Source organism: Tenrec ecaudatus, chromosome 7 (assembly GCF_050624435.1).
Source record: "Tenrec ecaudatus isolate mTenEca1 chromosome 7, mTenEca1.hap1, whole genome shotgun sequence".
Classification (NCBI taxonomy): domain Eukaryota; kingdom Metazoa; phylum Chordata; class Mammalia; order Afrosoricida; family Tenrecidae; genus Tenrec; species Tenrec ecaudatus.
This window is the reverse complement of record NC_134536.1, coordinates 8,649,569-8,677,039: the sequence shown is the minus strand read 5'-3', so window position 1 is coordinate 8,677,039 and position 27,471 is coordinate 8,649,569. Positions and strand designations below refer to the sequence as shown.

The window sequence follows — 27,471 nt, the reverse complement described above, 5'->3', positions numbered from 1 at the left end:
ACGTGTGCTCCTGTGTTCCCTGAATGTATGTAATTCATAATGAATAGAGTAACGGAAGACGCATGCAGTTGTGTTGGAGTCTGGCTGGGTAATACTGCAAAGAGCTATGTTTCATTTTCATGGGCCATGTTAAAAAAAATCTGGCATGATTGTCGAGGGGAAGGTGAGTATGTGGAACAATGCTACAATCTGCTTTCAGATCAGATTTGATGGGGGTTCAAAGTCCCTTTCTACAAGGGGGCTTCAAAATGTCCCTGAGAACATTCTGCGGCCTTTTCATTCTACCTGTCCAAGTCCCCTCGTGTGAAGAGGAGGTCGACGTACAAAACGATAAGAAGAGGACATTGGCTTGTAAGAAAAGATGAGATGCTCTTTTTGAGATGAGATGTGGGATATGAGGTGACCACTGGGCGTCATCATGGAAATGAAGGTGGTTGGGATAGAAGGGTGGAAAAGAGGAGTGAGCGATGAGATGTGGATTTGGTAGTCATGTTATGGAAGTGGGAACTGAAGGTGAGCGAGTGGGTGACTATTTGAAGGGAGAGAATTAGAAGTGCAGAAAGCCTTTGGAAAGTGCAGGCAGTAAGCAGGTGACACGGTATTACACCCAGGAGACATGCAAACCAGGGTTGTTTTGAATCTTGGTCAGCCCCGAAGATAGACACATACGTCAAAACTCACAGAATCCTTCAATGCGTGTGGATAGACACACGACACTTTGCATTTCAGATTACAGTTCTCCTCTCATAGTCTTCTTGATAAGGTTGTCTGAATGACATGGTTTTAGAACAAGCGATTTTCTTGGTTTTTATGAATCTATGTCTTATCCATACTTTAATAAAAACACCAGTGAGTGTGTTCGCCGCTTCTCTGACTAAAATATGTCACAGCAACAATGGGAATCAGAGACAATCATATCCACCTCGATATTGGTTTTGTGAGTTGTGAATATGTGTATGACTGTAGCGTCTCTCTGAAGAAGCCTTTGTGGGCCCAGGTTGGCCCAAGAGCGCTGTGCCAACCTGCATGACGGTTCATTTGCCAGACACCGCGGGAACAAAATGGTACCAGGAGCAATTGCTGACTGAAAATATTTGCAGCACAGATTATAATGCAGACTCTAAAAGAAAAATGCAAGGGATTTCCAAAAGTCTGTGGGAAACTTCCACTGGCGTTGAGTTTCCTTTCCCCACAAACTTTCTGCAGCCCACTCCTCTCGCTAGAACACATACGTTAGGTTCAAGTACTCCAGATGAAACTGAGTACATACATCTATATCTTTTTTAAATGAGGTTCGGAAAACAGGCGATGCTGTCATCCTGAGAACAAGTTTGTTGTCATTGTTAAGTGCCATGAAGTCGGTTCCAACTCAGTGACCCAATGGACAACGTAACAAAACACCACCCCGTCCCGTGCCACCCTCGCGACGGTTCATCTGTTTGAGCCCATTGCTGCAGACACTGTTTCAATCCATCTCCTGGAGGGCCTTTCTCTTTGGGGCTTCCCCCCCCCCCCCGCATTTATTAAGCATGATGTCCTTCTCCAGCGACTCATCAGGTATGTGATAACTCTGCCAGATAGAAGAAATATTCTGAAGGCCACAGGTCAACAGTTCAAAACCACCAGCAGTTCTGTGGGAGAAAGACTGGGCTTTCCATTCCTGTTAGTCTCAGACACCCACAGGGGTCACTGTGAGTCAGCACTGATTCAGTGGCAGTGAGTGAGTCATTCAAAAGAAGGGCCTGTCACAACACGCAGTCACCGGTGTCGACACCTGGCACAGGTCTCAAGGGGCTCTACTTTGGTTGCTTGACAGCATCTTCAACAAGAACATTCTTCTGGTTGTGTTTGTACCAGGGGGAACCCATTCTCTTCTTCCCCTGGAAACAGTGACTTCAGCTTGCTTAAATCCTAGAAAGCCCCTGTTGCTAGCGCACACCCAGCTCGGTCTCGTAGTGCTTACCTGCAAATAGCAGGTTAGTTCTTTAGCTTATTTGGCAAGCATCCCGTACCTGGGATTTTCCAGGCAGAGTTCTAGGTGAAGGCGACAGACAAGCATTCTTCTCAGTAATGCTTACATTCCAGTAAGAATGACAGAAAATAAAGAAATCAACAATAGCAACAAAACAATGCACAGCATCGTAAATCATGGGGCATTTACCATCCAGACATTGTGATGGAGAATAAGCAGAGTGAATTTGGGAGCGTAGGAGGTGTGGGTGAGAGAGCTCATGTTGGCGGGGAGGCAGGGGAGGGAGAGGGGGAGCATGCTAGGCAGCGTGGGAGGTGGGCAAGATGACAGATTCTTGATGGGTGGCTCATAGAAACGTCTGCATTTAGGGATCAGAAGCTGATGGGAATACGCACAAAGCACAGCTTCTCAGCAGATGTTCGGGCCTCTTCTCAGAGCAGCTCAACTCATAGCGCTTACAACGTTTTCTTTGTATTGAATGTGCAGTCCCCGGCTGCGATGTAAGCCCATCTCCCCATGCTCTGTCTACAGGGAGAGATGTCACAGCGCCACCCACATTTTGATACTGTCATTTGGCTTCTCTGCAGGCTCTCTGGGCACAAGTTGTTTCTCTCTTTTCTGGGACTCGGGCGATATGGGAGTGGATGGAGGCAGGACACATAGACCCCTTCAAATTGTTGCCAAACAATGCAGCGACTCAGCTGGGCCAGGTTCACTACTTTCTCCAGGTTTCCTGTGGTAGTTACATGATCTGTTGTCAATTTGAGACTCGAAGGAGTAGAGTTTAGTCTGTCTATCAGGTTCCAGCTTGATGACCTCATTTGGAGGTGCTAAGGAGATAAAAAGCTCACTGGAGTTGGGACACAGAGACACTCCCTGAGAGACATTTCTGTTGACTCGACACGTGGAGCTATCCTGATGCGGCCAGAGCCCTGGAGCTGGAGGAGCCACGTGGAGACCCACGCCAGTGCTGAGATGAGTTGTTTGCACCACCACAAAGTCACAAGACTTTCTACCCACTGGCCTGTAATCTTCTTGCATTCCGTGTCATTGCATGCGTTGCACGAGTCTGAAGAGGAATTTATAGCCTATGGACATATAGGCTAATATCGAACTTATGGCCCTGAACTGGACTGGGCTGCTTTCTTAATATACAATTACTCTTTTATATAAAACTCTTTCTTATACAAATATTAATGTCTCTTGATTTGTTTATCTACTCTACCTGGACTAACACATTCCCCATCTGGTAAACGAGGGTTCAATTTTGGTTAATGTCAGCTCTGTGAAGGATCACATCTATGTTATACTAATAATTGACCCATTCAACCATCATCATTTACACTACTCCCACCTGGGGTCCTGGCTCAGACTCAGATCAAAAACGACCATCTTCTCTGCCCATCAGATACCTTGCCTGTAAAATGCTGGTACTCAACAAGAAGCCTTCTAAAATTTCCTTTGGCTTAGAAGTTTCGTGAGTCGATGGCTCCAAGGGAATTGATGAGTGATGCTGAACAACTGGAAATGACATGTATCTTTGAAAAATGGTTTTATGCACCTATTGACCCATCCTATATTGGATGTTCTATGCCAACAAGTTAAGATATCAAAGTCTCACTCATGGCCATTGTGTTGGACAGGGTTCTCTAGAGAGACAAACCAGATTGCTAGTAATTATATATAAATATATTTATAAAGATAGATATGTAATATAAGAAATGAACCGTTAAATTATATACAGATAGATAATACAAGAAATTAGCAGTTAAATTATAAAGCAGTGAGACACTAGCAGTCCTTTAAGGCTTGAGAGCCATCAGTTGCCAGTCCCCTTCTGTAGAGAGAGCAGGGCTATATATATCCAGGCAGCAAACAAAAAGGCAAGTCACCAACTGTCACCAAATGTTGGTCCCCAGCTCCAGAGACGAACATTCCAATCGTGTGGGATTAAAGGAACTTCAACTTGCAGCGACACAGTCCACAGGCTAGGCACCCCACAGGTAGTGTACTCCTTTAAATTGAGGCACAGAACAAGCAAGGTGAGGCTCACTGAGTCATTTATCCCTCCACCCTTCAATTAATCCTACTTGTGTTTATCGGCCAGGCTGGCACAATAAATTATCGCAGCCATCAAGTCAATTCTGACTCATAACAACCACCTAGGATGGGGTAGAACTGCTCCTGTGGGTTTCCGAGACTGCAACTCTTTACGGGAGTAGAAAGCCTCATCTTCCTCCACAGAGTGGCTGGTAGTTTTGAACTGCTGACCTTGTGCTTAGCAGCCCGACATGTAACCACTACACCACCAGGGCTCCTCCCAGGTATCAGATGAGTGAAGGAAAAACAGCGTCAAATTGTACTTTCTATGTGTGGCCTATGTGTCTGCACACACACAAGGTACACAGAATAAGGAATTCCCTCCAATCATAAATGGGGAAGTGCCTTGTCCAGTGGCCCTTTTTCTGTGCACCGGGCCCCTTTGTTGACTTGTACTGACATGAGTTCTGCCAAAGGAGCCAGTACAGATGGTGTCTTGGTTTATTTAAACTGAAGTGTGTCAGTGTCAGCCAACGGTGTCAGCAGAGTGACCCAATTAGTGAATCCATCAATAGCACGACTGCTTCTGGGACTTCACCAAGCAAGCCTGGAGCCAAGACCATGAACTCCTGGAACCGTGTGTTTAAACCTATTTCATTTACATTTTAATGACTTGAATCAAAGACTATCATCTCTGTTAGTAGATCCTTTCCCCCAAACCTAGAGCAACTTTAGGTTGAAATAACAATTGTGACTTTCCATGTCGATCCCCTCTCCTCCTTGAGCATAAGAACCATAAAACCAAACTCATTGTCATTGAGTTGAGGCTGACTCACAGCAACCCTCTAGGACAGGGTAACTGCCCCTGTGAGTTTCTGAGACTGTGATTGTTTTTTCATATATTCCTTTATTAATGATTGATAATTCAAACATATATCATACATATATTCAATTGTTCAATCACATCCAGCAGAATTGTACATTTGCTACCACAATCAGTTTCCAAACATTCCTTTTCTACATGGACTGCTTGACATCACCTCCCCTTCTCCCTGTCACTACCACTGTAACGCCCTCCTCCCAAGACCCTTCTTTTACTTGCTATCTCTTTAGGTTCATCAATCCTGGGTTTCATACATCGAAGAACAAAAAACATGTAACACAACTTCAAGAGGGTGACCCCTGATAACCTAACACCTCTGGTATACACCCTAATATGTACAAACAAAAACCAAACCAAACAATACCAGCCAAACATACAGAAAATGTTGGAAACCAGATCAGGTCCAGCATGCATCCCAGGGGGATCTGCTGACAAAGTCTTAACTGCTCAAGTCAAATCTATGCTGCTGATCTCTGGTGCACTCTGTTTGTAACCACTTTCCTCCTGTGCCTCAACTGCTCCTTTAACACTCTCAGAAAACCTAAAGGGCACTTCTGCTCCATCCTGCAGGCTGACTATGAGTCAGAATCGCCTCAGTGGCAGTGGGTGGGTTCGTGTGACCATCACAGGTCTGTTGAATTTGGAAGGCCTGAAAGACCCTAGAGTAGTTACCTGATGCTGCGCAGACCGACATCTTGGGGGCCAGTTACCTATTTTTTTGACCGTATGTCCATGGAACTTTCCCTAAACATTTAAGAGAAAAAGGAGGGAAGAGAGCTGGGGTGCCTCTGTAGAGGTCATGACTTCTTATAGAGGTTCCAGAAAATTCCACCACTAGCACTGGAGGAAAGTGCTTTCTCTTTTAAGTCACCAAATTGCTCATATGTGGTCGCTGGAGCTTTCACTTGTAAATGTTACAGAGCCTTTATTTGTAAGTGGATGACAGCAAAGATAAAAATGTCACAGCAAGGCAACCAAGCGCCTTTCAACAAAACAAGATATTTTATTATCAGAAAACCAAGGCAAGTTACTTACCATTCCACTCCCAAATTAAACAGGGCAGAAGGACTTTAGAGACGAAAACACACACGCCCACAACAAATTAAAAATTCATTGAAACAACTAGAATTCTCTTTTTAAAAATGAAGACACCTACCCCACCCCCAACCTTCTAAATTGAGACATAACTCCCAGTAATGCTGAGCAATCCCTCTTGCTTCCACCATCTGTAAGGTGTGCCTGTGTTATACTTGGGGCTGCGGAATGGAGCACAGAGGCATCAAGTGCCTTCATCTCAGGTGTTTGGAGATCAGAAAAGAACCTGAACTCTGACTGCCTCGCAAACACCCAGGAGGTGTAGCTGGGAGGGAAAGCACCATGTGGTAGATCTAGAGATCTTTCTTTTCAAATGTGTTTATTCTAACTTTTTTGTTTTGTGAGTTGATCGAAGGTCTGCAGAACAAATAAGCTATCCATTCAACGGTTTATACACCTTTTGTCTCACATCGTTGGTTGCAGTCCCCGCAGTGTAACCCCACTTCCTCTCTGTGTTTGCCCTTCCCCTTCCTCCTCCTTTCCCGACCTTTCTGAACACGGTTCTTGGCAAATGCTGTCCTTGTGATCTCGCAGGGTTGATTGTGCTCTGGAGTGTCACTGTTGCCCGATGGAGACCTGGCTATTTGGCTGAAAATTGAGCCTCTGCTCACATGATGCTCTTCTCCCAGGACTGGGTCTTCTTGATACTATGTTCAAGGCACGCAGATGAAGTTTTGCTGCTAAGGGGGTGTGTGGCTGTACTTCTCCCAAGACTGACTTGTTCATGCTTCTAGCATTCCATGGTCCAGGCAATGTTTTTTGCCAACACCGTAACGCAACGGGATTGATTCTGCCTTATGCTTCCTTAGTCATTGTCCAACTTTCACATGCATTGAAAAGGGACTGAAAATACCATGGCTTGGGTCAGGCATCCCTCAGTCCTCGGAGTGCTATCTTGGTTTTTTAACATGTTACAGACTTTGATTCAGATTTTCCCAGCTTAAGATGTCATTAGATTTCTTGACGGCTGTTTCCATGGGCATTGATTGTGGATCCAAGTGAAATGAAATCCTCTATAACTTCATGGTAAAGCAAAACCAACCCCACTGCCACGGGGTCAATTCAACCGTTCAAAGCCAGCATCCACTCCATGAGAAAAGCATGGAGTTCTCTACGCCTTGACACCCACAGCGGGCGTTCTCCTTGGGTGCGAGGGCTGCTGTGAGTTAGAATCAACTTGATGGTAGCGAGTTTGGCTTTTTGGTTTGACATTGAGATGTAATCCACACTGAAGGCGGTGGTCTTTGATCTTTATCAGTAAATACTTCAAGTCCTCTTCATTTTTGGCTAGCCGGGTTTCGCCATCTACAGATCACATGTTGTTAGTGAGCCTTCTTCCAAAACTGATGCCACTTTCTTCTCCCACCACCCCCTTATTTTTCATTTTAAAAATTATGCTTATTGTGAATGGGTTTGGCTTTATGGCAGGCCCGACCCCATGGGCCTCTCCTAGTGTCCCCTGCTGGAGCAAACTCTAACTCTCAACCATTGCCTGGCATTGCCCCTTGGGCTTCAGACACTGATGCGGGTTGCACAGTGAAACAAACAAACAGATAAATATTCTGTTTATTGCGTGCTTTCTGTTTAGCACCCAGTGTCCTAAGCGTTACAACAGCCTATTTACCAGTGAAACAAGCCTAGTAGTAATAGTCCAACTTCTTGGATTATTTGCTCAACATACAGATTGCATAAGTGTGGTGAAAAGACATAACCCCCAACCCCACTTTTTCTGCTTTTTAAACCATGTAATATCCCTTGTTCTAAATGAACGCTGCCTCTTGGTCGACGTATAAGTTCTGCCTCAGCACCATGAAGCATTCTGGAATTTCTATTCTTTAAGGTATTGTCAATAATTTGTTATGATGCACACCCCTTTCTTCTGGCATGCTGTGCTTTCAGCCAAGAGTCATCTGACATCAACAATGAATGCCCGTTCCTCTTCTGAACCTGGCTTGAATTTCCACCACCTTCTCCCTTATTATTGCTAAGTAGCTGGGCCCATCCCAACATCACATGAAAACTCATTTAGTAAGCAGTTAAGGGAGACTTGAGGGTATGCATTGCAACTGCGAGGTGTGTGGAAGAGCTGTGTGCTTCACTTACCAGCATTTTGGGAGGAGCATGGGTCAGAACTCACCCAGAAAGAATGAACAGTCAGTAGATAGAGGCTGGCGAGATGCTTGCCGTGACCCGCCTGCCAACCTGCAATGACTGACATTGGGCCAGCAGAGCACAGAGTCAGGGCCAGGAGTTCAAACCAAAGTGCAGTGGGCAAAAGTGTCATCCTGTCTCCATCTTTCTCAAGCATTTCACTTCCCCCTTTCTGCTCTATCTCTTTTTCTTCTCGTGTGTCCCACTTCTTCCTTATCCTAAACCTTGAAAGTGTCTACACTCTGGCACGTGGCTGGGTCCTGACGGAGGAAGGTGTGCCTGAGGTGTAGCCTAGGCCGACAGAAGGGAATGAAGGACTATCTTTATGACATTTAGGACATTCAGCTGCTTGATGGGATGTGAAGTTGGTCAGCAGGACATCAAGTTGGAGAGTGGGCAGTGGAGAAACCACTTCTTTAAAAAAAAACATTTTATTAGGGACTTATACAACTCTTATCACAATCCATACATACATCAATTGTATAAAGCACATCTGTACATTCTTTGCCCTCATCACTTTCAAAGCATTTGCTCCCCACTTAAGCCCTTTGCATCAAGTCCTCTTTTGAGAAACCACTTCTTCAAAGCGATATGCTGAGTGATGCCCACCTTCTGCTAGAAAAGGAGAAGAGTCCTGTAGCTCAGACCTGCTCACACCAGAGAGCTGGTTCCCAGACAGCTGCTTTCAGGTTCTTTTTTTCATGCCAACAGAATAGACTTAGAGCAGTTGAGAACGGCTCTCTGTGGGTACTCCTGAGGACCCTGAGTACTGCTTTCAGCTAATGGTGAGAAAAAGAATCAGCTGGCTCCACACAGGCTCCTATTTGGAAGGATTTTCAATATGAAGAGACTTTGGCAAGTAGATACTTCTTGGTAGCGTATGCCTGGACCAGTCAACCCTTTCTAGTGCAGAGCATTGTGGTAAGTACTGTGTTTCACTCACACCCACTACTCTCGAGAGTGTCGTGGAGGATGGGTTTCATGTTTATCACAGTCACAACTAACACAGGCTGTTGTTGGGCTAATTTAATCTCATAGTGACTCCAGGTGACACAGAGGATCCTCCATAGAGGGTTTTCTAGGCTGTAGTCCTTATGGGGGCCGATGACCAGATCTCTTCTCCCATGAGAGACTGGTGGGTTAGAACTGCCACCCTTTCTGTTAGCGGTTAAGTGCCTAATCACTGCTCCCCCAGGCCTGCTTAACTCGCTTAATGACTCCTTAATATATGCCATTTTGTCTGCTTCCCTAAAGATTTAGTCTCAGATTCCCCAAGAAGGAGCTGTTTTCCTCAGTCCCATAGGGTCAAAAGCAATCCTGCGGCTGTGGGCTTGGCGGGCAGTATATGCTAGGGACTGCATGCAGTGTTTCTTGTGGCTTATGTCACAACACCTGAAGACACGGAGGTTCAGAGAAGATCCTGAAAGCTCCAGAGCCAGCAAGTCATAGACTCAGATTCAAACCGCTCTGACCTAGAGTCTGTGTCAGCCCAATTCAGAAGCTGGCGTGGAGTTGCAAATGGGCAAAGCCTTGTGCTGAATTTTGGGCTTTCCTTTCTTTGTGAAAAGAGCAGATTTGCGTTCTCTACAATTTCAGAATCATTGACAGTTTGCGTTGTTGGTGATAGGAATCAGGAGGAATGGTCTAACCCATTTGGCTTTCTGATGTCTAATAAGCAATACAATAGAATACAGTACATTGCTTCCCCCAACTGGCTTGCCAAGTGGACAGGGTGTAATTAATTGCTGTAGATCACCTGCTATTGATCAGTTCTGAGTAAGATTTACCTGATTATATCAAGAGAGATGAAGGGAATGCGTTCTGCCAAGCTCAGAATACGCTCAACACGTGAGTTCGATAACTCTTGGCACATGTGACTTCCTGTTTTCAAGATAAAAGACTTAGATTTATTAGAAAATTCAAAGTCTTTGTGAGACTACCATATAGGCTTTAGAGCGAACTTTGAAATAACTTAATTGCGAACAAAGTGGAAACATCTGGAGAGTTTTGTTTCTAATGTGTGCCATCAACTTAAAAGAGGATTACAAGACGGTTTAGGACAGAAGCTCGATGGTTTCTAAAATGCAGAATGCTAAAACGAGAGTTTTCCAAATATTTGGGGGGAAAATGTGGTGGGTTTTCTTAAAACCAGAGATGTGAAAGATAGACTGCTATGTTTAGCATGGCAATGTCCTCCGTTCTTCTGTAGGTTTTCCCGAGACAATGATTCTTTTTATGTAATGTTCTTGCTGGTAGCTTTGGGAGCTCCAGCTATATTCAGCTACCTGCTGAGCAAGTGTACATACTGTCAGATTCAGTTTGACACATGCTTTCAGGGCCCACTGGGCAAAGCATTATGTTCACACTCTGAAGGGGACTGTAGGCTCCAAACACTTGCTCTGCACTGAATTGCAGAAGTGGCTGGGTGGTTGGTGAGATGGTGGGAAGTGACAGTTAGAAGAGCATGGATTTTGGAATCCAGATGATCGAATTTGGGTTCCTACTTTGCACTTACCAGCTGTGTGACCACGGGTAAGTTCCTGAACCTTGTTGAGCCTCACTTAGCTCATGGGGGTAAGAATATCTATCCTACTCACCTCGAAGCAATGGCAAGGATATCATTAACAGACCAGATGATTGCTTCTTACCAAAGATAAGGATTTATGTAAAACAGGGATGATATGGGTTGCAGAAGCTAGCCGTGATCACTTTCTCGAACTCTCTTGTCACGGGCATTACACTATGTTGGCCTGGGGTGGCCTCTGAAGGCTCTGCTGGGACAGCAACACGGCTCTCGGACAAGAAACATGTGTCTTTTGTTACTAGAACTTCTTGTCCTTGGAACTTCATCCCTTCTTCTCATCCGGGACCATCGCTTTAGGAAAATCCAATGATCTTTTCATTGATTTATTTTTTAAAATTCCAGTCTTTTGCTGTTGCGTGTCAGGGATCGCCACGGTCAGGCCCTGCTTCTCACCAGTGGTGATACCGCGGTCCCAGAAACTGGTGTTACAGTAGGATGGGTGGTGGGAGGGGGTCCCAGACTGGAGCAGGGCCTTGGGCAGAGAATTCATTCTCGGCTTAGTCACTTTTGTTCTAGGACACCCTCATAAGGCTGGTGCTGGAAGTGAATCTACCTATTTTGTTGGGGATCACGCCACAACCCCCAGGTTGACATGTCGTTTTCTGTGATGGAGGCGCTAGGCAGGGAGGCACTGAGACCAGGGCACCCAGGGACAGCACCACGGGCGTCTGCCCCAGTGGTTGCTTCCCTGGTGTTGAGAGGTACCCTGTGGCTCTACCCAAAGACTGTGAGCACGGTCATTTCCAACCCTTGAAGAGGAGGGATGAGCTCTTCACAAAAGTAAAATAAACCTCAAAGATGATTGGTAGACATGATGTTTACCTTAGTGCTGTTTTTATTCCTTTCTACTTAGCCATGGCCCTCGCCCAAAGCTGGCCAGTTAATGACGTCAAATCCCAAGCTCAGGTGATCCACCCTCAGAGCTACAGGTGGACAGTGGCTGGCAATTCAAGTACCACTCATGAGGAGGCTCTTCGCTTAACGCTGGCTTTTGGTGATGATGTGGAGTTTGAATCAGGGACACCCACCAAGGAAGAAGGACTTAGAAGCATGAAGAGAGGGGTTAGCCAGGTTTTTGTTTCCCTGAGAATTTTCTCGCCAGACCTCTGTCTCCACACACAGGGCAGGCGACATTTTTTTTTTTTGTCATGTTACAGAAACCTCAAAATGACACGGACACGATTCTTGAGAAATTAAACTTGTTAGGTATTTTGTGCTGGTTAACTCCTGCAAGTATCTGCCAACTTCAAACAGAAACAAAAGCTCTCTTGCTCTTAAATGAGACGGAACATGTTGCTCCTTGTCTAAATTTTGTTCTTCACAAGATATTCTTTCCAGGAAAAGAATTCCTCCAATATTAAAGTAAAAATTCTTACCTCAGCTTCACATGAGAGCTGCTCAGCAGAGACACCCTCATGCCCACTTCTATGACACGGTCACCATGGATAACTCCAGGTCACAGATTTGGGAATCTGTTTCTTTATAGACACTTTGGCTGGCACGTTATAATGAATATGAAACAAATCCCAAATAGGAACTCATAGGATTGATCAACTGGTTGGCTTCATCATTAATGAGTATGACTATCAATATCAAAGACTTTAAAAAAATCTGTGAATGAACATATTTGTCCGATTTATAATCACTTGGATGCTCCTGGTTTTTATACAGACTAGACTTTGAAAGTGACAAGAGTCCATCTCTTAGCTTGGAATGATGTGATCAGATTAATAACCCACCCACCAACACAATCACACTTGTTATACCAACACAGAAGACAAAGTGTTGTATAGTTAGTCCTTTGGGTATATTAGCAAGTAACTAGTCTAGTTACTACTCTGTATATCTGGAAGAATATTTGTTTAACCATGTACATGGTATTTGCTTATTAATTATTTAGTAATGGGTGCTCAGGAATTGGTGAAGTAGCTTCAACTAACTTACAGACAAATAGTTCTCTTGGTTAGAATTAGAAAGGTGGAATTGGGGGTCTTATTATTGTAATAAGCATCTTAAATGACTATTGATTGTCATTGAAGACTACATTAATAATTTCATTAATTTTTGTTTTTATTCTTTGGTGTTGATGTGTTAGTTTAGCTGGGAATTTTACAGTCTCATTAAATTCAGGTTAGCTGGGAATTTTACAGTCTCATTAAATTCATTAGCATATATAGTGGGAGAATGTGCTTGGAAATCCTTTTAGACAGACATGCATTAGCCTAAATTGATTTCCAAAAAAGTACTCCAATATTAAGATACATTGTTAGAAATGAACATCATGGTGGTTACATGATTTAAGTTCTTTTTCTCCCAAAAGACCAGTTCTTAATGTAAAAGCAAAACTTTAAGCACCAATTATTGGCCACAAGATGTACCAGCTGGAGAAAGTTAGCATATCTTGAAATTGATAGTTCAGCAAGAGGATTGCTTGAAATCGATTAACTAAGCAAGAAGAAAACAACAGAAAAGAGACTGAGACCAGGCATGGCTAGAGTTTGTCTTCAGGGTCAAGATTTAGACATGTTAAAAATTTTTTAAAAATCCAAACCAGAAATGAGTTTGGATTTAGTTCTTAGTGGCTCATGTGAAGGCAAAGACAGCCATCTCTCCAATATCCCAATAAAAAAAGATTTCTGGACGACAGTTACAAATAACACATAATGTGTTTCTGCTCTATTTTTACATGACCTTTAAATCATGCCAGGGGATGTATAGTTTGGGCCTCAAGGGGGCAAAAGGAAGGAGATGAAAAGGACCATTATAAAACATCCAGCATTTCTAGCCGGCAGTCTCTCAGCCTGGTATGCTTCATTTTAAGTTCCTGAGGCCTCTTGGTATGAAATACGGGGAGGAACATGTGGATGGATCCTTGATATCTTTGTTCCTACTAGAACTCGTTACCAGCCATTGGTGTTTGAAGCTTAGCTACTACTTGCCCTGGCTCAGTCTGTGGGCAGACCTTATTAATGTACATCATGGTAAAGTCTAGGTCAGGTCCTGTCTGACGGTATCTGTGTCTTGTCCCTTTCAAGAAAAGGAAGTGCCTAACAAACCCTTGCGCATGCGGGTCCGATCTTCAGATGACAAGCTCTCCGTCCAGTGGAAAGCCCCACGACTATCCGGAGCCAAGAGTTCACGAAGATCACGAGGTTTTCTTCTGGGCTATGGGGAAAGTGGCCGGAGGATGAACTATGTCCCACTGACGAGAGATGAGCGAACACATGAAATTAAAAAGCTCGGTGAGTTGTGAGTGATTGGAATTCAATATGCCGACGATGTTTGCCATTGTTTCAGGATTTAGAAGCATCTCATACCGAACATGAAATTTCAGATGTAATTTTCATTTTTAAAGTCATTTACCATTTTTCAAACAGCTGCTCTTTGTTCCATCCGCCAGTCCCAGCCTCCCATCACTTTAACCTTTAGGCCGCGGACAGGGCCTCCCTCCCACGAACTACTCTTATAGCGCAGAGGCACAGGCCTTTCTTCTATTGCATAACCCAGCGATGCCAAAGGAAATGGAGTACTTCAGACAATGAGACTCAGAGACAACTGGCCTGCAGTCTGGTCAGCAGATGTCCCAACCTCCAGTCATCCATCAAGCGTGCCTCACTGGATGCCTTCTAATTAGGCACCAAGCTAGGTGCATTGTGGGGTCCCACAGTCCCTCAGAGAGACAGATAATAAGCAGATCCTGAGCAGGATAGGCCTAGAGTGAACAGATCCAGGTATGGGGCTTGCTGGACCAGTGGGATGAGCCAGCTTTCAGTGCATGGCCATATAAGGCCCAACAGGAAAGTCAACAATTGAGCAAGGGCCTGCAGAGGTGATGTTAAGATGGTGTTCCTGACCGAAGAAACAGAAAGTACCAGGTAGAAGGGAGTAGTGAGAAGGAATGAGAAGTTTGGAAGTCCTCTGACAGTTGAGACTCTGGGGTATATCACCTATCTGAGGTCAGAGACTTGGGTAAGCATGTTGGAGAGATCGTGGTGGCTCTGACAGGGGTTCTTGGGGGGTTACTGGATTAGGGGTGCAGGGATCATCTTGGGCATTGTAATTCCACCCTTTATCCAATAATCTGAAGACAGACATTCTGACACCATTACATATTTTTCATTATGTCTCTAAGAAAAGGATGATATTGTATGTCCTGCTCCCCTGGAATTTCTCAGAATGTAAATTCCTAGGTCCCAACAGGCCAGGGCCCATTTAACTGGGACATTGAACCTCATCTGTGTCAATAAAGAATATGGGCTCTGGAGCCACACAGACCTGAATTTGAGGCCTGACTCTGCCACTTATTGGTCATGACCTGGCACTGGTCACTAATCCACTCTGAGCCTTGTGGTGTGTACTTGTGTGTCAGGACTCAGAAAGTAGTTGTTTGTGAATTTCTTACCACCAAATACAGACTTACCCAGTACAGGGAGTTGTTATTAGGGTTTACTGTGGTACAGTGTTTCTGAAATGATCAACCAAGCTTAGTTTTGTCATTGTTAGATGTCAGATTGGTTCTCACTCATAACAAGCCTATGTACTTCAGAACCACACACTAACTGGCCTTGCACCATCCCCTCAAGGATGACTATGTTTCAACCAATCACTGTAGCCACCGTGTCAATTCATCTCCTTAAGGGTCTCCCCTTTTGGCTAACCCTCTACTTTATGAAGCATGGTGTCATTCTTCAGGGACTGGTCCCTTCTGGTAACATGTCTTTAGAAGACGAAGTCTGGCTACCCTTGCTTCTAAGGACCATTCTGGCTATACTTCTAAGACAGAAGTTCTCATTCTCCTGGCAGTCCATTCGCCGCCCTTCACCGAGACCATGATTCAAAGACGTCAATTCTTTGGTCTTCTTTAGTCGTTATCTAGCTATTGCAAGTCTATAAGGAGATTGAAACACCATGGCTCAGTCTGCAAGGTGACGTCCTTGCTTTGTAGCGCTTCAAAGAGATCTTTTGCAGCCGACCTTCCCCGTGTGATACATGGTTTCAATTCTTCACTGCTGCTTGTGCGAGCTCTGACCGCGGAGCCAAATAAAAGGAAATCCCTGGCAACGTCAGTCTCGTCTCTATTTAGCATGCTGATGCTCATTGGTCCAATTGTGAGGATTTTGTTTTTATAACGAGGTGTGATACTTACTGAAGGCAGTAGTCTTGGATCTCCATCAAAATGCTTCAAGTACTTCTCCACTTTCAGCAAGCTACCCCATGTCTTCTGAACATCACAGGCTCCACATTTTCCCTCACATTAACTCTCAGAAGTAATTCTGAGACCACAGAAAATCAAGAATCCGAGAACCCCTCTGCCCCACCCTCCAAAACGAGGGCTTCAAGAAGTGCCTTGTAAACATGTAGGTATTTTGATGTTGGGGATTTAGTTCCTTCTTGGTGCTTGGTGAATGATGGATGATAGCCTCTCACACGTAGCTCTTTACACGTGCTCTGGGATTTTGAAGTTGAGTGGCAGGTCTTTTTGTTTGTTCTTGGCGCACTTCCAACAGCTCTAAGACGTGACTAGAGCTGAAGTTTCTCCTCTGTCTAGCTCATTTGGGGGTTCTGGGAATCCAAGTGCTAGAAATGTGATTCTTCCACTTGATAAATACATTTCAAAAATCCCTGGGAGACCGCTGTGCATGCCTTCATGTAAGTAATGTGCTCCTGTCATGGCTTGAACTTCCCTGGTGAGCTAGTAGGGCATTTTGTCACATTACTTCTTCCCTTGAGCTCTCAGTCCACGTCACACAAATAGGTCTTTCTGTAGCAGTTGTGTGAACACAGGTCTGTTTTAATTTTTGACTCCATATGATGTTTGTAAAAATGCAGGGTTTATTTCATAAAGTGTATCGATGTGAAGAGCAGGAGTCCTGGCATGATAAATTTTATTTGGAGTCTTTGTGCCACCTCTATTAATTGACCCATGCATTATCAGATGACATAACTATCAGCACTTGACATATATCTGGTTACTTCATTTTGATTCTTTAATGTATGAGGCTGCCTACAGGAATCATGGTCCACAGAGTCTAGAGTTAGGCATTAAAACTAAAACATACAAACAAACAAAAAACACAAGCAAACAAACCTCCATGTTATCAAGTTGATTTGACTCAACTTTAGGACAGGGCAGACCCACCCACGTGGATTCTAAGGCTGCAAATCTTGTAGACAACCTCATCTTTCTCCTGCTGAGTGGCTGGTGGTTTCAAACTGATGACCTTGTGGTTAGTAGCACACTAGGCCACCAGGCTTTCTTGAATAAGCCATTAGCAATTCCTTATTCAAGAAAGATTAGGGAAAGTCCTAAAAGGTTTTCTTAGGGGTGTGTGATCTGGAGCAGGGCACTCAAGTTTTCTAACTTTATGTCCTTACTTATAAAAAAAACAACAACCAGTTGCCAGGGTGACAATGGTGACTCTAAGTGTGACAGAGTCGAACTGTGCTCCCTAGGGATTTCAATGGCTGAGTTTTGAAATCCATTGCCAGGTGATTTTTTTCCCCCAAGGTCCCTCAGACTGGACTCACTCTATCAACCTTTTTGTTAGCAGCTGAGCAGACAGCACCTCCTAGGGATGCTAAGAGGTGGGGAAGTTCTCCGAGGTTGAATGGAGAGGAGATGTGATGTGTGCTCCTGAGGAAACCAAAGCACAGATTCTTATTCTCTTTGGCCCCATCTGCTCTCTGGTCTGCAGCCTCCGAGTCCGTGTATGTAGTCTCCTTGCAGTCCATGAACTCCCAGGGACGAAGCCAACCAGTCTTCAGGGCAGCCTTAACGAAGCGGAAAATGGAAGGTATGTTCCCAAGAATGCATTTAGCCAAACTCGGGTCCAGTATGAATGTCATGTGACATCCACTGCATTCCCTTGCATGTGTGACAAAGGACATGCATTTCCTTGTGTGTAAAAGGATGCGGCAAGGAGAATCTGGTCATATGTTAAGTACACATGTATTTCTTTTAACTCAGATGTTGGAGTGCTCTTATGGTGAGGGTCCTCCCTGAGAGGCATTTTACTATATGTTTTGAATGGTGTCTCTGGGCTGTAGGTTCACCTCGAAGGAGCAGTCTCACATTCATCCTATTTGGGGGCATCATCAGATTCATGCAAATTGCCCTTGGTGATGTCCTGTGAGCCTGAGAGGTTTGACGGTAGGCATGGAGGAAAGACTTTGCAGATGTCTACTGGAATGTTATTTCAGCTGAAATTCTATACCATGGTGGATGTAACAGGGGTTCCGATAGCCTGATTGTTATTGGCACTTGTTGAGGAAGGAGTTTTCCCTTGCCCATTCACAAAAGTCTTTCCTATATTAACAATGTACAAACAGGCAGACCCTGAAGAACCTGTGGGTTTGGTTCCAGACCACTGCAATAAAGTATTACAAGAAGGTCAGTCATGTGACTGTTTGGATTTCCAAATGCACACAAAAGCTACATTTACCCTATATGATGGTCTGTTGAGTGTTCAGTAACATTATGAAAAGGTGAAATAGTGTGATGGTTACGATAATGTGACACAGACGCTAAGTGAGCTCCTGCTGTCGGAAGAATGGCACCAGTAGACTGTTTCGATGCAGGGTTCCCACTGACCTTGAACTTGTTTAACAAAAATGCCAAGTCTGTGAAGTATACCAAAGGAAAGTGCAATAAAACGAGGTATTACTGTAGGCCATTTTTGGAGCATCTGCCTTGATTTAAAGAGACAACACACAATACAACGGCTGCATTTCTATGACTTTACAACAGGAGATGAACTATATTATCATTTTGTACATTGTTAGATGGAAATTCCACATATCTCAAGACTTATATATAAGAGCAATCGAATATTGAGAAAACATCCCAGCCCAGTCCAGATCAAGTCCACAGTTCGCTATTAGCCCAGATATCTGACACCAATCTATAAAGTCCTCTTCAGACTCATGAAACACATGCAATGAAACCAAATGAAGGATGATCACAAGCTAGTGGGTAGAAAGTCTTTGGGTCCAGCAGCGTTGTAAGCATCTCAGTGCTGGCAGGGGTCTCTCTGTGGCCTCTCCAGCTACCAAGGTCTGGTTGTGTCCATGTGGCTTGTCTTCTGCATTGTCTCCCAGAGAGTAGCAGAGAAAGAGAGAGAAAGAGAGAGAGAGAACGAGAGAGAGAGGTGTCTTCCACCTCCAAGGAGGAAGTACAAGATTTCCCAGAATTCTCAGGAGAAGGCCATGCCCACAGAAGTCTCATTGGCTATCTCCAGATTGACAGCCTAGACTCCACCCCTACATTCTTCATCCTCAAATCGACACCAGATTAGGTGACTACCACACTATCCATTCATCACTGCTGTAGAAGAGGTTCTGATGGGACCCTTCGTAACAATGTTTTGACCTCCTCTCTGTCCTTTGGGACCATGTGTCCTGAGAGATGAAGTGAACAAGCCAAGCAAACAGACCTGAGACACCAAAAAGCAAGACTGAAGACACGACTGAGCAAACACAGCAAGTGTGGTGGCTGCGATGTCCTAGGGGTGATACAAATAAACCTCTTAAGAAGTTGTCAAATTTAAGTTATTTCATATCTGAATATAAATCTTTTTTTCCCTGAATATAAATCTTAATCTTCCTTGGAGTTTCAGATTCTAAAATCCAAGGACATTCATCCTGACCAGACTCTTAGCATGGGTTGAACCAAAATAGTCATTTCATGCTCTGGATGGAGCCGTTTCCATTCTAACCTTCTGTTTCCCCCAAAGATCATATCATCTCCCAGCGTGTCCTTGACCAAGGGAAACAAACTGCCAATTTCTCAGAGTGGGTTTAATATTCACTCCTCAACCCCGGCCAGCCAAAGAATTGCTTAACTTTCCATTCATTTCCTGGTTCCTACCTTAAGCCTGTTTAAGAAATGTATGGATGGGGAGTAGACTCAGAAGACACAGACACACTCAGAGCAGAGTCTTTCCCAAGTGGTAGCCTTTCTCTGCATCGTCTTGTCATTCCAGAAGAGGATGAGCTGGACGTGCCCCAAGACATCAGCGTCCGAGTGATGTCGTCCCAGTCGGTGCTAGTTGCCTGGGTGGACCCTGTCATAGAAAAACAGAAGAAAGCGGTTGCATCCAGGTACTCCCCCTACTGCTTTGTTTTCATTCTATGTCAGATATTTGTGGTTTCTCGGGCCCTGTGGAACCATGCAGTCCATTTTCATTGGCTGCAATATTTATAGCTCCTTAAATCCCTGCGGTCCCTGCGCTCTCTGGCACCCAACCAGCCTTGTGTACCATATAGGGTTTCTGCCTGCACTCCATATGCATGACTGGCTGTGGGGGAATTTTGTGTTGACTCTGGGGCATGGGGCAGTAGGACTGAAACAGACCGATGATTGTGAAGATGGTGCCAGACTGGACAGCATTTTCTTCTGTTGTCTGGAAAGACGGTCACCATGGATCAGACTCGACTGGTTGGAAGTTAACAACAGTGGGTGAATTAGCCAATATAGAACCCATGAATAACAAGAACCCACTGTACTTAGTGATTTGCTTTTCTGACATATGTGAATGCTAGACTGTTTGGGAGCTGCCTGGTAGACTGTTTTCTGGCAATCTAGTTAATCCTAAAAATGCTCACACATTTTCAACAAACCAGGAGCTACCCGAGCCTTGATTTTTATACACACAGCAGGCTCAGTTCTCACTGGCCCTAAGTTTTATGTCTGGGAAGTTCCTAGATTCCATCTCTTTTTTCGCTCTTGTTTGTGTTTTGCTTTGTCTCATGAAAGCTCTGTTTCTGCCTGGGCCATGGAAAGAATATCCCTCTTCTTCCTGCTATCCCAGAAAGATTCGCTATAGGAAGGCTCTGTATGTAGAGTGGCAGACGACATCTAACACCTTGCTCAGAGGGCCAGGTCACCTGACTCAGACCCTCGGTGACCCCATGAATATCAGAGTAGAACCATGCTCCAAAAGGTTTTGAAGGACTACTTCCCCACCCCCACCTTACCCCCAAGGTAGTTTGTCAGACTTTTCTTCCCAGGTGCCTCTGGGTGGACATGAATCTTGACCATTTGCGTCACCTAGGGACTGCTTGACCATAGGCGCTCCACTTTAATCTTTCATCCAGCACCCAATTGGTTCATGGCTTCCTCTTGGGTGCAAAACAACCTCTCTTAAGCCACGATGTTATACCTCGCTGGTCTACATATTTAATTGCAAATGCAGAAGAAGGAAAACCAGCTGTTAAGACAGAAATCAGGTTTGCATTTTAAAGGCCGCTGGTGAACACCATGGAATTAATGGTCGGCTCAAAGAGTCCTCAACGGCTCACTTGTGGAATGACCGCAGTGTTTATATCCCAAGAGAAAATTAGAAGTCCGATGGCCGTACTGTTATGTGGTAACTTGCGAACCTATCTGCAGTGAGCAAAGACAAAGACTTCAAAATGGGTAGACCGCGATGCTGAGCTACATGATGGTTGTGTTGCTCTTATTGCGCAACAGTTTCCTTCACTCTCTGCTCCATCAAAAAGACATCGCTTCTTTTGAAAGATTGCAAAAGGGTCGTCCCGAGTATCTGCCTAGCCGTGCACGTAAAGTGCTCTTAATAACGGCCCAAACTTTGGCTTCCCACAGCTTGAAGACAGCGACAGAAGGCTCGAGTTTTTCTTAGGAGAACTACTGTTAATTGGCATGACTTCTATCCCACTAAGCTCCTTTCCTCGTCCAGTGTCATAATGAATAACACATTCTGAACTCATCAAATGCTTTCTGTTGTAAAGGAGCCACACACACACACACACACACACACTCTGGGGAAAAGGAGCGCCGTAAACCTCACTGTGACTCTTGACGTGGTGGGGAGATTGGGGCTACGGGAGGCTGTGGTGTATTTCCACGCGTGGTCACACCGAAGCTTGCTCTTTCTGATAACTGCACCCTAGAGCACCGTCCGAGAGTTAGTTCTCCTCTCCTGCTCTATTTGCTGTGTATTTTGTTCAGTGTCATGGTAAAACGTGTTCAAAGCCATGTGTTCCAGTTCCTCCTGAGCCTAGCAGAGCTATGCTTGGGTCAGATTATGGCGAGACGGTGTTTATGTCTCTCCTTTCTAAATAGGCACGAGGCCTTGGGTGATTCCAGTCTCTAACTGCTCATCTCCACAGTGCGTGCACACCGCCCACATCCTCCTACATCTGACACCCTGGATAACGCGCTCATCCTCCTAAGTCCTTTTGTTATCATTATGCCGTCTTTGGGAGAGGAAGACTTTTCCGTCTTGAAAAGATAGTAACCTTCAGCTTTCCTGACTTGCTTCAGACAGTCCTGCTTGGAAATTAAGTTGATTCTTAGAGCCAAGGATTTAGCCTTTTCTTTGCTTCCCCTACTTTAGTCCCCCAAATCATCACTTCTGGGGAAGGGAAAACAGCAAGGAATTTAAGGTCTATTTTCAGAAAATCTGGTTGACTGGGCACAAGGTCCAATTTCACTTTCTTATAGACAGTACACAGTGCGCTACCGAGAGAAGGGCGAGTCAGCACGATGGGATTACAAGCAGATGGCCCACAGGCGCGTGCTGGTGGAGAACCTGGCCCCAGACACCATGTATGAATTCGCAGTCCGCATTTCTCAGGGGGAGAGAGATGGCAAATGGAGCACCTCCGTCTTCCAGAGAACTCCAGAATCTGGTCTGTATTTAAAATGACCTTTGGGGTTTTTCAATCTGTGGGAATTCTTCCTAAAATAAGAAGTAGAGGCAGATGGTTAGGAAGCCAGTCGGGTCAAAGGCCAGCCCGAGCACTCATGTGAGCCTCAGTTGGCGGTGTTTTCAAGAATGAACGCAGAGATGCCAAGCAGCTATTTCCTGGGGTGCATGTGTTATCCTCTCCCTGAATGTTTTCTTTAGCTTGTTAGTTCTTTGACTCTGGCGCACAGTCAAGTCTAGTGTGTGGTCTACATAAACCGCCTTTGTCTGCATGGCTGCCCTCAGGTAAGACATGGCGCTAGAGTGCTTTTTTCCCCTCAGGCTGAGGTTCAGTGTAGTTCTGGGAGGAGGTTTTGCCCTGTATCCAAGATAGCAATTATGTCCTTTCAAATGCGGGTTTAGTAGGTTTTACTAAGATGGAGTTGGGACTGGATTGTAACCTTCTTTGTAACTTCTTAATACTTAGCAGTGAAGGGAATTCTGAGTTCCTAAAAGCCTGTCCCTGGGTAGGTCTCAGCTCATAGAAGAGCAGGTAGAAGCGACAGAGCCACCCCGCTAGCTGTGCCTGGAGGAGCGAGAACAGACGTGCCTCTCATGCACAGTACGGCTGGTCACAGCCGTTCTCAGTCAAGGATGTGTGCCCAGGGGCCATGCGTCACTCTTGGGGTACTTCATCAGGACACTTTCTAAATGTTGTTTGGCACTTTATCCTTGTGTAGCTCCTACCACAGCTCCTGAAAACTTAAACGTCTGGCCAGTCAATGGCAAACTGACAGCCGTCACTGCATCTTGGGATCTACTTCCAGAGACAGAGGGGAAAGTGAAAGGTAGGTATCTTGTCATTGAAAGTGTAAGATGCAGCTACCTGCAGGTGACAGAGCAGAAGTAGAGAGGCAGACCATTACTGTGCCTCTCACCACAGACTCGGTGACAGAGGGAGAAATGGGATGCCGCTACGTACGGAAGGCGCCAGTCCCAGGGAAAGGTGCCGTGGGTTCATTCTCAGCAATGTCCAGGTAGTCATGAAGCAGATGACTGCTCTTTTCAGGCTCTCTGCAGGCAATCCCTTGTGCTGTCATTAGGCAGATGTTTCTGATTTTCTAGGTGTGATATTGTAACTTTGACTCATCCAAACAATACTTTTGTGTGCATGTTCTGGGTCTTGTTGTTCCAGTAGAATTATGGAAAATGGGAACTAGCAGAAATTCCCATGAGACCATAAATATCTTTAATGATCTCATAAGTGTCTTCGTGGATTTGAAAAACTCAAGTAATACTTGCTAGAGAGTGGATTTACTCTCTATTTGTCAGAAAATTGATTTATTCCCTTTTGTGGAGGTGGGAGCGGGCAGTTAAGGAAAGTATGCCTTAAAATAAATTAAATATACTGTATCTTATTAAAAAATAAAATAAGAACAGCTAGTTAAGTTGAAAAAAGATAGTCTGTTGAAAATACTAAAAAGTACAACTGTTTTCATTTCAATGTAAAAGCTTTAAAAATTTTTTCATTTTAAGTTTTTTCCAAAATGAATCAATATCTTTTTTTCTGTTTTTTGAAAATTAATAAATCATTTATTGGGGGCACTTACAGTTTTTATATCAATCCATACATCAATTATATCAAACTCATTTGTACATATGTTGTCATCATCATTTTCAAAACATTTACTTTCTACTTGAGCCCTTGGTATTAGCTCTTTCTTTTTCCCTCCCTTCCCCCATTTTAAGTTTTAAAAAGCCTATTCAAGAAACTTCTAGACTCTGGAGGCTTTTTAAAGGGCTCTATTGGGATTGTTTCTCCATCACATCCTGCACAAAGGTCGCTAAAGGGTCAGAAGGAATGGAGATTTTATTCAAGGTCTCATTAAAATTTGGAAAACAGCTTTAAGTCTAATCTGCCCATAAACCTTGAAATGTTGGTGTAAACTTGGAGAATTAAAAAAACTTGCCACTAATTTCCATAGAAGATTTAGAAACTTTACATGTCCCCCCCCCCCCCCGCCCCGTTTGACTATGTATTACTTTTTTTCTGGTCTGTAGTAGGTTTTTTTCATGGAACGGTGAAGTTAATTTAAGGATGGATTTTCCAAACAATATTTCATCAGATAATAGCTTTAAAAGACTACATTGTTCTGTTATTTTGCTGGTTTCTCTTTTCCCATTCGAATCCTCAAATGAAGAGGAGAGACAGTTAGCTGGCCCCTCTTCATCATTATTTTGGAAGCAGTTGAGACCCTGACTCTCCCCAAGCTGTGGTGAAGCCAATAAGGCATTTAACAATCGAATAACAATTTTCAGGGTGCGCGCGCGGGTGCGTGCGTGCGTGCGTGTGTGTGCGTGCATGTGTGTACGTGTATGTGATTTTATTTCTTTTAGTTTTCAAAAAACCGTGATTGCTTCTTCAGTGATTGTATTAGGTGCTCTGGTGGTTAAAGAACTTGGCTGCGATCTGAAAGCTAGCAGTAGGAGCGGACCAATCCTCCAATGCGTGAATACAGCCCAGGAGGACCCCATGGGCTGAGGAGAAGGCCTGCCCCTCCCCAACCCACTCCCAGCTCTCCATCCCTCAAATTAGGAGACTCTGTCTTTGCCGTGTGTGTGTGTGTGTGTGTGTGTGTGTGTGTACATATATATCTGTCTGAGCCCTGTCTTCACTCCATGCATCAGGCGCCTGGTCTGGAGTGGGCGCCTCTCTCAATCTAGCCCCTTCCCCTGCATCGCTCAACTTCTCTCTACTCCACAATGCTGTCCCCTGAGGTTGGGGGCTCTGGGAGGAGCAGACCTCGGTTGTGGGGAGGGTGGGTGTGACCTCAAACTCTCTCCTCTTTCTCCCCCTCCCCGCCTTTAACTCTGGCCTTGGTTCTTCCAGCACTGCCTCAATAGGGGCGGCCAGGGTAAATTTCAATCCCGAGAGTGGGAGAAAAGCAGACTGGGTGGGGGCTTGGGGCAGCAAGGGCAGCTTGGGACCCAAGCGCGGGAAGGAAGAGTGAGCAGGGCATTCGGATAAACTACAGACACACTGGAGTCTCAAGACAGGGGAACTTTTGGTGGGGGGGGGGGCGTGGCTTGGAAAACATACTTTGAGAAGGGATGGGGCCATGGAAAGAGTGTGACATGGCAGATGAAAACATGGTTTGGAAGAAGTCAGAGAGAATGATTTTAGAGGCAGTGGGGCTTGAACCAGCAGTGAGTGAAGCTCCAGAGTAGAGAGGGCTTGGATTCAGACCAGGGTCTATGGAAGGAATGTTCTTTGGAACACGCAGCATTTCTAAAGGATGCAGACCCTGAGCAAGGCAAGTAGAATTGAGCACAAGACCACTTCCTTGGGGTGAGCTCATGGTCATGGCCCAGATGGACAGGGCTTAGAGTGGGGCATGCCCCACCTCCCTGACAATGGGGCAATGGAAAACCAGGGGGTGTGGGCAGTCGGAGAAAGAGTGCTTGCTCTGGAGCTGCAGGCTGTGTTTTGTGGGAAGCAGGGATGCCCCTGATCAAGATTAGGGGGAAATCCCCTGAGCAAGTCTGTGAATGGGAGCAGCTAAGAAGACCTGTCAGGTGTGGGTTGGAGGGTGAGGAGTGGACTCTAGGGAGAAGCATCCCACGTCCTTGTCCATCTTTGTGCCGGGCTACTAGGAAATCAGAGGACAGAGACAACAGGTCTCTGGGCCAAACCAACTCTGGTCCCTCCCTCTCTCCCTCCCCACACCCCTGGGGTGACTGGAAGCCCCACCTGGGGCCCCATCCTGCAACCTCTGCTGTGTTTGTGATGTCCGTCCGTCCGTAGTGCCTGTGATCCTGTGTTGCCATTTCCCCTGCTGTGGCCTTTCCTTTCCTTCTCCAGACCCCCGTCTTCCCCTCCCGGCACCCTTAGGTAGTGTCGGAGATCACCTCCCCAAGGAAGAAGAAATGTGATTAATTGTCCTCCCCTGAATAAACCCGGGGGGTGGGGGGGATTAGTATGCACCTAGTGGCCATTCCACGGGAGAGAGATGTGGTGGTCTGTTTCCATCATGATTTATGAATTGAAATCAACTCTGAGCACAATGTTTTGTTTCTTAGTGACTTCAATACCACGCCACTTATTTATTTATTTATATATTTATTTTGTTTTCTGTTCCCCTTCCACCTCCTTAGTCAAGATTCATAGCTCTTTGGTTCAAATCATGCCCTAGTCAAGTAAGCACTGGCAGAAATAATAAGAGAGAGCGAATTTTTAATGTCCAAAAGAAGTCAGACATCTCATCCCGAGTACTTTCAAAGCTATAGTTGTGGGATTCAAGATTCATAATTGTACCGGAACATGTTCTATGTATGGGGAATCTAGAGAAGAGCAGAAGTCTATGCTGTGACATAGTTTAGCTTTTTTTTTTTTTTTTTGCAGATCAATTGAATCTGTAAGAAAATCTGAATTGCAAAATTTTGTAGACAGTGGATACTCTGAATTCTTACTTTTGGCCACCACAAATAACTAGTTTGCTCATTTTCAATGAGAAAAGAATGCCGGGCTTTTCCAGATCAACACTGGAAAAGCATTTTTGGTTAAACGTTTTAAAATGAATGTGTGTGTATAAGATTAGCCATGTAGGGAAAAGGGGGCAAAATCTTCCATGTGGTCCTAGGAAGGATGACAATTACTGGATTTTTCTACAATCCGAATGATTTGAATCTGGTTTTGTAAATAAGTTTTCTAAATAAGTTTATCATAAGGTTTATAAATCTTGAGTTCATGGAGAACAGAGCAGTGAAAGTGAAGACTGTGGTTCAAATGATGACTTTCTTGTGTGGCAGCTTCCCCATATGTAGAGCTGTCCGAGCTCCTTAGACTGAAGTCTCCATGGTTCTCAAAGCCTCAGAGGAGCTCTGCTTAAACATGCAGCCAGGTAAAGATGGAAACCTTAGACATCACAGAAAGCTGCTACTTAGCAAAATGTCCTCAGTTTTAAATGCTGTGAATATATCCTGTTAACATTGGACAAATCCCTACCAAAGTACAATTAGATCGCAAGTCTAGAATGCACCTAGCTATAGAATGTATCTTAACAAAAACAGCCAGAGCTTAATAAACGGAATCCATTGA

The 27,471-nt window shown here is 44.7% G+C and overlaps 1 protein-coding gene and 1 non-coding gene across 2 annotated transcripts in view; both read left to right on the top strand.

Moving 5' to 3' along the window:
• FNDC1 (fibronectin type III domain containing 1) overlaps positions 1–27,471 on the top strand; it is a 111,972-nt gene that overhangs the window by 39,678 nt on the left and 44,823 nt on the right. Inside the window, exons 2-6 of the mRNA XM_075554307.1 lie at positions 13,761–13,967; positions 17,421–17,519; positions 19,707–19,824; positions 22,190–22,377; positions 23,114–23,221. Of these exons, the coding sequence (XP_075410422.1) occupies positions 13,761–13,967; positions 17,421–17,519; positions 19,707–19,824; positions 22,190–22,377; positions 23,114–23,221 (720 nt within the window). The remainder of the gene's footprint in view (positions 1–13,760; positions 13,968–17,420; positions 17,520–19,706; positions 19,825–22,189; positions 22,378–23,113; positions 23,222–27,471) is intronic.
• Positions 7,396–7,529, top strand: LOC142454061 (small nucleolar RNA SNORA42/SNORA80 family). Its single transcript, XR_012785592.1, has one exon. It is a non-coding gene; the product is annotated as a small nucleolar RNA SNORA42/SNORA80 family (small nucleolar RNA).